Genomic DNA, 9,395 nt, shown 5'->3' with positions numbered 1-9,395 from the left:
TTTGCTGTGGAAAACAACCCAGTTTTTGGACGTCTTCCAAACAAAATCTCATATGGACTTAAGACTTGTCTTTTTGTTGGGAGTGACCCTAAGAGCGTACAGGGCAATGTGAAGACATTCAGTCCATGGTTTACCTCTCTCCGCCATTACCTTCTGGATTTTTAGATTTAATGTACCATTTAATCTTTCCACCTAATATGGAGCGTGGAACGACTGCTCAATTCCTAGAGCCCGTATGATCTCCTGACACACCTGTGTAGTAAAGTGACTACCTCATCACTTTCAATTACCCAAATCTGTACACTATTTCTGAGAGTAGTTTCTTGGCTACTGTACGCACATTAGCACGAGAACAGGGCCAACCTTCTGACCAGGAGTATAAATCGATGCATACCAACACGTATTCATAGGTGCCTACCTCTGGAAGCTGTATGAAATCAATGAAACCGGTACAACGGTCTGGCCACTTTGGCGGCACCTTCACCGTTTTTCCCACATCGCGGCATGCACAGATTACTCATCCCTGTACGAATTTAACAGGATAATGGAATCCTGGTGCAACCCACTTTTCTTCTACCTGACTTACCATTGCGTCCTTAGACTGATGCGTCAGTCCATGGAAGAAAGCACACATCATGGAGAACAGTGCTCTAGGCAGGCAGTACTTACTGTCCGCTCTCCACCATCCATCCTCTTATATAGCACCCGAGTGCTTCTGCCATTCTTTGTTTTCCGATGCAGAGTCCTGATCTTGCAGGCTCTGTAGTAGTTGTAGATCCATTCCCACCGGACACCTGCACTTTGTATATTCCGAGTGTGCGCTTGCACTTTGACTATAGCAATTTTCTTTGGAAGTTCCAGTGCTCTGAGAAGTTGAGCCACCAAGTCTGTATTTTGAGTAGGTTTACCAGACAGAAGAACCAATAAACTTTCTGCTCGTCCATATGGGACCGTAATCATGGCAAATGCCAAAAGTGTAGCAACTGACCGTAAAAACATTCGCAGCCAAATACTCTGCCATTAAACAGCGAGTGCTTTCAATTCAGCTTCCTAAGCAGACATCCTAGAAGGTAAAGCTTCACTTTTTATCAGTGTGTGGTACAAAAATTTCCAAGGGATCATCTAGGGAAAAGTCTGCAACTTTTTCTTCCAATATCGCACGTTAGCGACTGCTCTGATGCATGTGGCAGCTCCCTTGGCCACTATATCAAGCAGAGCTGAATAGTATCCCAACAGGCAGTGTTTCCCCCCTATGTTCTTGAGTTGGCACACCTTTAGCATGTCCCCCCCCCCCCCCCGATTCACGATAGTACAAACGGAAAGGGACATCATAATTTGGAATTCCCAGTGCTGGGGCTGAGAGAATGGCTTCCTTCAGGTCTTTGAACCCCTCTTTTGCGTCTGGGGTCAGTTGGTATGGCTGACCTTTGTTGGACGTGGACAACGCATCAAATAGAGGCTGCATCATTTGTGATGTAGCGAGAATCCATGCTCTACCGTAGCCTATCAGCCCTAGGAATGTTCTCAATGTATTGATGGAAGTAAGCTCCATTGCTTTGCGTAAAGCCTTTTTGCTTTCTGGTGTTATGTGGTTCAGCTGGGGTGAAATGCAATGACCTAAGAAAACAACCTTCAATACAAACTTTTGACAAAAATTACATTTAATCAAATTATATAAAAAAAAATAAAACTACAAAATATGTCCTTGGGACATGTAACAAAAGACATAGTGCAAAGTCTTAAGAAATTTTTTTTCTTTTAAAAAAATCTATACAGAAAAAAAAAAAAATGGCAATCCGTGTCCTGTCGTATAACAAAGAAAAAAAAAATACAACTTTACAATTTTTACAGTAATAGCAGCAACAAAATCAGCACCACTGGTCAAAGCCCGAAAGTCAAAAATGATGGAAATCATAACTAAGGCTCCAGTCTGTGAGAAAGGGAAAAAAAACAAAACAAAAAAAAAAAAAAAAAAACACAAGAAAAGTGCAGATAAAGTGCTGAATTTCTGAATGTGCCTTAAAGAAACATTTTCTTTTAACATTGACAAAATGTTAATACTGAACAGACAGCAACAATATTTTTGCAGTTTACAACTGTTTTTTTTTTCCTTCCTTGACGAAGTCCCAACGATATGGCAGAAACCATTGTCCGAAGACAAGTAATCCAAGACTTCACAGGCTGCCATCGAGGCTTTTACTTCTCTGCTCATGGTACAGCTGTTTAAAAACATTGAATGTTGTCTGAGAGTCTTGCACTGGTCGGGAATTCTGCTTTTGGGTCGACCTGATGGAAGAGGTGGATGAAGGTGGACTTTGATGACCTACAGGTAGATAGAAGGAAATTAGGTATCAAAAGGAGAAGAAATCAGCAAATCCCAACTGATTAGACGTTGGCGAAGTAGCCTAGAGATCGGCCACCGTAACATTTAGTATGAGGTTCAACTAGACAAATTAGGATTTTGGCCAGCAGATGAGACAAGAAGCACCGAAATAGTTTCCGAAAATGCCACGTATCAACATAATCCTGGTTGATTTGGTCCATTTGCACCTCACCTTGATCTTCAGGGAAGATCTTCCTTTTCTTAAAAGGAATACCAATGCACCATGCTTCTTTTTTGCTTTTAATCCCTATGGTTAAAGAAGGAAAAAAAAAAAAAAAGGAAAACATACAATTAATTTTTGGGTGGCTTGAGCAGTCTTAAAATATCCACAGAACACTTAGGGCAGTGGTCCAGCCCTTTTGACCTTGAGAGCCACATTCAGATTAGAGAGAGGGTCGCAAGCCACATTCAGCACAGAGAGGGTGGCAAGCCACATTCAGCTCCGACCCCCTTCAAAGTAGTGTCAACCAAAGCCCCCATTACAGGTATAATGATAACCAAAGCCACAGAATTCACTCCAAAGCAGTACACTGAAATCCAGGGGTTCCCACAATACCCCCATTCAGTATTCGAGCACCTCCTCTAACTGGCAGTACCATCCTCCAGCGTACCATACCTAAAACATCTCTAAACCCCTAAGACCAGTATATGTGCATCCAGATCTGCTCTGCTGTGCAGGGCTACTCACAAAATTCACTATTTTGAGATGTGCTCCTCATACCTGTTTGATAAACCTGGACCTAATGCACCAAGCTGGCAGACAGTTGCGAGCCACAATTCATGGGACCACGAGCCACATGTGGCTCCCGAGCTACAGGTTGGGGACCCCTGACTTAGGGTATGTACGGTCCTTCCTAAGTATAATGGGAAATCTGAACTGTTGATAAAAGCGATCAGTAGAGAATTGTTTTAAAAAAAGTTTTTTTTTTACGTGCCTGGTTGATCCAAGCACATAAGGGGGGAGGGAATGAGAGGAGTTTGGGTTGGAGTCAGAAGACTCAGATAAACTTACTTTAAGATACCTTGTTCCAAGGTTAAGAGGAGTAATAATGATTGCTTATCCCTAACATATGACACAATTCTCCATCCCCACCGATCGGCAGAATGAAGGGCGTTGTAGCCCTCCTCTCTATGTACTGTAGATCAAGAATAGAATGGAGCAGTAATACCAGGCACAATCAAAATAGCACAACAATGTGCCTGGTAAAATCATGAAGGTCATGCAGCCCTCACTGGTACATCACAATTCCTTCGTTCAGCTGGTCGGAGAGGATGAATGAAGTTAATCCCCAGCGTTGAGATATTGATGGCCAACTTCAGCTTTTAGAACTTCCTAAGTTATATTTCAACATCAATATTTACCTTCTACTATGCTTTTTGCAGTAGTCACTTTCGGCTCGCCTTTCTGCTCTTGCACGGTGGGGCTTCGGTTAACAAATTCTGGACATAATTTGAATTCCAGCATTTTGGGAGAGTCCCTGCTCTTGGTCTCAGACTCGGACGGCTTTTTATGCATGTAACTATCAAGAGACTGTCTTCTTTCGAAGTATCCAGGTTTCTCAGGAGAACATCTTATCTGAAGTTTGGTTAAACTTATACCTTCGTACGAATTCAGTCTTGTACCATCGCAAGGTGTCAAATAGATTTTTTCTTTGTCGTAACCAATTTTGTCATGTCTCTTTTTCATTGATCCTTTTCCATGACTGCCTGATGGACCTCTGTGTTTTTTGTGCAAAGACTCATATGCGCCACTGGTCTTTGGCTGGCCTTTTTGAGTTTTATAAATGCCTTCATACTCCAGGTTTCTGGTTTTTACCTTTATTTTGATTGGCGATAATGGTCTTAGTAGTTTAGGTGGTGAATTATTTTCACTTCTTTCCATCGAATATTTCTCAGTTACCTTGTTCCTGATTTCAGCCGACTCATCTCTGTGATCCACCTTAGTCCCTGACCTTTTGTTGTTGCATAGTTCTCTTTTCCTTTCCAAGTACTCTTGTACAGATGGAACCTTCTTTACCCTTTCAAAATGGCTCTCTCGAGTTTTATTCCGCTCTTTGCGTTTGCCAACAGAAAGACCATGGCTACGGGAATGCAACTTATCCGAACTATGGAAGGACTTTATCTTACTTGTACTCCTTCCAGATTGCTGAGGTGTAATGGCAGATGATTTTGATTTCTCATGCTTGGCTTTACTTCCAAATATCTTGTCAATGATGAAAGCTTTGGGTGGTTCACCAGCTTGTGTGTTAATCTTTTGTACACTTCTGGCACTACTTTCTTCAACATGTGAAGTCTTTTCTATATATTTCCTTTTCATTTTTAACAAATGCTTGTTTTTCAGAAAGTCGGTTTTGATAATAAGTTTCTCCACTTTCCGTGGCCCATCAACTTTTGACTTCGAACCTGAGAAAAGATCTTTGTCTTTCTTACCGTTGTGGTCTTCCAAATAACTTCTTGGCTGAAGTATCTTTTGGTTGGCAGAGGAGTCACCCTGCTTCAGTTCTTTCAGAGACAGATTTTCTTTGCGATGCTTTTCAGATTTTTTTTTCTCTTGTGGACTACTTTTACCTTCTGAAGAAACCTTTACTGGTTCAATCTTTGGACATTTGTTGACAGGTGGTAAGAATTCATCATGTTTTTTTTCTGCAGACTTAATTTTACAATGGTCTGTTGAAGGTTCAAAACCAGCTGTCTTAGGCTCAATGACAGCCGTTGAAGGGTCAGTATTTAGCTTTTTAGCATTCTCGTACAAGTCCAAACCTTCAATCTCTTCCATATATATTGGCTTGCAAACACATTTGGGAGCATGTTTATTTATTTGACGTGCCCACTTCAACACACAGCAGTACGTTTCTGAGCTTTGTGTGGTCTCATAGACAGGCACCTCTTTTGTAGAACTTTCTGCAACATCTACAACAGGCGCTTCAAATTTATTCTCAAAATGGTCAACTGGAGATTCTTCACCATGAACTACGGGTTTAGCAGAGTCCTCCTCTGGAAAAATCTCTGTGATTTGATCCTTACTCATTAAAGTAATATGTATATTGCGATCTGGACTTTCACAAATCTCAAAACATTCATCCTCAAATTGTACAGGAGTCACCTCATTTATAGGCAGTTCAGGTGTGGGTTCGCTTTTAACTTTAAACTCTGTTTTCGGAAGCTCCATTTCTTTGGTTGATGTGTCCACGATATACCCAGTGTTTGACTCCAGGTTGGTGAACATGTCCATGATATCACCAGTTTTTGATTCCTCATGGGTCGACCCATCGATGCTATATTCAGTTTTTGACTCCTCATTGGCTGATATGTCCATGCTGTACTTTGTTTGAGACGCCTCGATTAACAAATCGCTCTCAGTGTCACATGAAAAAGGAACGGAGGATTTTGGAATTTCAGTTTTTGAGGTATTCTGTAAAGACATTTTTTTGCTTTCAGGTTTATTTACAGACATGTAATTTTTAATTCCAAAGGGAAATTCTGTTAGAAGCTCAGACAACTGGTCGGACCCAGTGTCGGATTCTAAACCAAACATGTCAGAAGCAGTCAAATCCTGTCCAGGCTGTATTTCAAGGCCATAAACATTTGTTCCCTGCTGATCATCTTGGAAATCGACACTAGGCTCAGTTTCTCCTTGAAGATCTGATTTACTGGCTATCATTTCTGTAGTAAGAGAGAGATTATTTGCCTGGGAGACATTACATATATTGGTGTCCTCCAGAAAACCCTCCATAGAATTCTGGTCCTTTGCTTCAGTTTTTATCAGTGGTGAATCAGACTGAGTTTGCAAAGAATCTTCAAACATCATTGCAATGGAAGAATTGTAAAAAGTGTTACCCTCCACCAAACTACATATTCCAGAGATTTGTAAACCATCGTCAACTGACTCAACATTTTTAGTAGCATTCTGGTCAACATTACTAGAGGACACCTCCACACTACAAGGTGATGATGAAACCATATTGCTTCTAGGCTGGATGTTGTCAAGGTTACTCTTGGCAGAGTCCAACTCTAGAAGCATACTACTAATATAGTCAATTTCTTTTAATTCATTTACTTTATCGTTGGCCACTTCTTCACCTTTTGGACACTGGTTCATATTTACTAATTTCTTTATCTGTACCAGTGGATTAACTATAGCAATCTGCGGCTCAATTCCCTTTGATGCATTGGAGCCAGAATGCTCAGATTTCTGGGTCAGGGTGACTCCAGCGGCCATTTCCTCTAGAAGATGAAGGGTATTCTGGATACTGTTGACATGTGTTGGTTCTGTTTCTGAAGGTACAGATTTCCAGAGAGGCAAAGAAGCTTTGATGGCATCTCTTGATTTGGATGTCAAGAGACACTTGGCATAAAGGTTACTACTGTTCGTTGTCTGGACAGTATCGCAACTTTCAGAAGTTGTAGTTTGGGCAACGTTTGGAACAGAAGAGTTATGTCTATCTTGTGATATATTCCCGTTGTTTACATTACTGCTGGAAAGGTATTGGTTATTTGTCTGTATAGACACCGTGGACTGTTTCTGAGAGTTCCGACCTTGTAGAGTCTCTGAACTTACTGCCTGGCCAGAGGAATTTGTACCAAAATTCATTTGACCATTTTCAAAACTAGTGTAATTTCTCTGACTGAGCACATCAGCATTATTAGTTGGGTTTACGTTACTGGAGAAGGAATTGCTTGGATATGTAATATTCTGGACAGGAACATTTAAAGAATTATCATATAATGTGGGGTTCTGCACAACATGTGTAGGTGGAGATTGGTTTTGAGCAGCTAAATTTTGAGATTCCTCTTGTGAAACCATAGGATTTGTAGGAACAGTATTATCAGAGAGGGTAGAAATTAGTGGTGGTTTCACGGTAGAAGAAACAGAATTATCTTGCGAGGAGCATTGGATTTTCTGTCTTAAAAGATTATTCGCCTTATTGAGTAGTAAATATTTGTGTTTGATATTTTGATAGATTTTTAACAAAGCAAGAATATCTTGCATATTACTGTTTCTTTGGTCCTGTGGTACATTTCCACCATTGGCCAGGGGTGGCACAGCAACAGAATACTGATCTTGCGTCGTCGCTGTATAGGACTGCTGAACATTTTGATTTTGATTAGGAAATGCTTGGTTTACGTAAACATTTGATGCATTCGTATTGGATTGAGAATATGGAGGAGGCATTTGCCCAGTGCCTGAAGGAAAGACGTTAGAAGAACTGTTTGAAAAACCACTAGAAAAATTTGGCATAATTTGTCCTTGAGAATTTTGGACATAGTCATTCAGGTTTCTCTGTGACTGGAGGGTGTTTGTAAGAGGTACAGTCTGGAAATTTGACCCCATCTGAATATTTTGTCCATTTTGAGAATTTGGGGTTAAAACTGGAACATTTTTGTCATTATAGGGCCCAACAGACGTATTAGAATTTCCATTTTGGACAGAATATGAAGTTGGATAGCTTGCATTTGGCATTAGTTGTTGATAATTTTGCGTAGTGTTTTGACTTTGTTTTTTGGCAAGATAAGAATATACCATCTGTTGAGAGGTCCGTTTGTGTGAATATCTGAGACTTTGAATGCCTTGCAGTGGCTGTTGAACTTCTCTGGAATTGAAGCCATTGGCACCATAGTACGGCACCGGCTGGGCCTGCTGATGGACCCCGGGCACCGGCTGGGCCTGCTGATGGACCCCGGGCACCGGCTGGGCCTGCTGATGGACCCCGGGCACCGGCTGGGCCTGCTGATGGACCCCGGGCACCGGCTGGGCCTGCTGATGGACCCCGGGCACCGGCTGGGCCTGCTGAAAATTCTGCAGAAAAGCTACAGGATAAGTTTGCACTTGAAGATTTTGTAACACCAGGTTCTGAGCATTACGACCACTTTGTTGGTTTGCGGCATTGCTCGTCATATGCAGTAAATTATAAGTATTATACTGTCCCGGTGATGAAACCTGCGTAGTCTGTTGCACTTGTGTTGTTGGCTTTTGTGTTGTTGACAAAACAGATCGCTGAATTTGTAAAATCTCTTCCGGAGATTTTGCACCCAGTAGACCTTTTAGAAAACTCTGATTTTGGGCAGGAGGGCAGAAGTTTGATGGCATATATGCAGTTTGGATCGGCATTGTGGAGGCTGTGGATGAGGTAGACTTTTGTAAATACTGCTGATTGTTAGGATGGGCAACAGCCCCATTTGAGTTTGTACTCCAGTCCATTCTGTTCATGCTCATCGCCTTTTATAACCTATAATGCAAAGATAATAAATTTAATCTCAACATTTGCACTTACATGCTCTCAATAGTTGAAAACAAGATATATAACCGACTCATACGCAACATGCGCTGTGGGTCACCAGAATAACCTTCAATATGGAAGATCTTGTATTCATTTAGATCAGTGGTTACTAAAACTACAGTCCTCGCGGACCCCAACAGGTCATGTTTTCAGGATTTCCATAGTGTTACACATGTGAGAATTTCTGATGCCTTGATGATACTTCCATTACCTGTGAAATATTAAGGAAATCCTGAAAACATGACCTGTTGGGGTCCACGAGGACTGGAGTTTGGGAAACACTGACTTAGATGAACCTGATGCGATCAGTCGATTGTCTGGCCAGATTTTTTTTTTCCCCCTCAAAAACTCCCTAAACTTTTCGCATGAATGAATAAACGTTGTGATAGAGTCCTCTAGACGCGAACATACACAACCGGCTTAGACAAGTACTTTTTTACCTTCTAACAAATTTCAATATGTCCAACCACGCTAACATTCCTGATCCTTCCCCACCATGGATTCTAATTTGGACAAGTGAGCAAGACCACCTTTACAACACAGAGGACAGATGCCGATAAAATCAATGGATTAGTCTACGTGCACATTATATATCACCCTAAAGAGGTTTTCACCACATAGTCAGAGGCTGATCACTAGAACTGGGGTCCCAACCCTGTGGCCGGCGCTCCTAGCCGATGTTCATTTTATCTACACATAGCAGGGCCACAACCCTGATATGTGTACCACAAGCA

At 41.4% G+C, this 9,395-nt stretch overlaps 1 protein-coding gene across 1 annotated transcript in view; it reads right to left on the bottom strand.

Annotated features, from left to right (window-relative positions):
• Window positions 1–1,331: 1,331 nt before the first annotated feature.
• RESF1 (retroelement silencing factor 1) overlaps window positions 1,332–9,395 on the bottom strand; it is a 30,531-nt gene continuing 22,467 nt past the window's right edge. The window contains exons 2-4 of the mRNA XM_073567637.1: window positions 3,746–8,610; window positions 2,556–2,630; window positions 1,332–2,323 (exon numbers count right to left, since the gene is read on the bottom strand). Of these exons, the coding sequence (XP_073423738.1) occupies window positions 2,175–2,323; window positions 2,556–2,630; window positions 3,746–8,597 (5,076 nt within the window). The 5' untranslated portion in view covers window positions 8,598–8,610 and the 3' untranslated portion in view covers window positions 1,332–2,174. The remainder of the gene's footprint in view (window positions 2,324–2,555; window positions 2,631–3,745; window positions 8,611–9,395) is intronic.

The sequence above is a fragment of the Dendrobates tinctorius genome, unplaced genomic scaffold, assembly GCF_039654945.1.
Source record: "Dendrobates tinctorius isolate UK_male_01 unplaced genomic scaffold, ASM3965494v1 ptg000020l, whole genome shotgun sequence".
Taxonomy (NCBI): Eukaryota; Metazoa; Chordata; class Amphibia; order Anura; family Dendrobatidae; genus Dendrobates; species Dendrobates tinctorius.
Note: the sequence above shows the minus strand (reverse complement) of the source record. Positions and strands in the feature narration are given on the sequence as shown.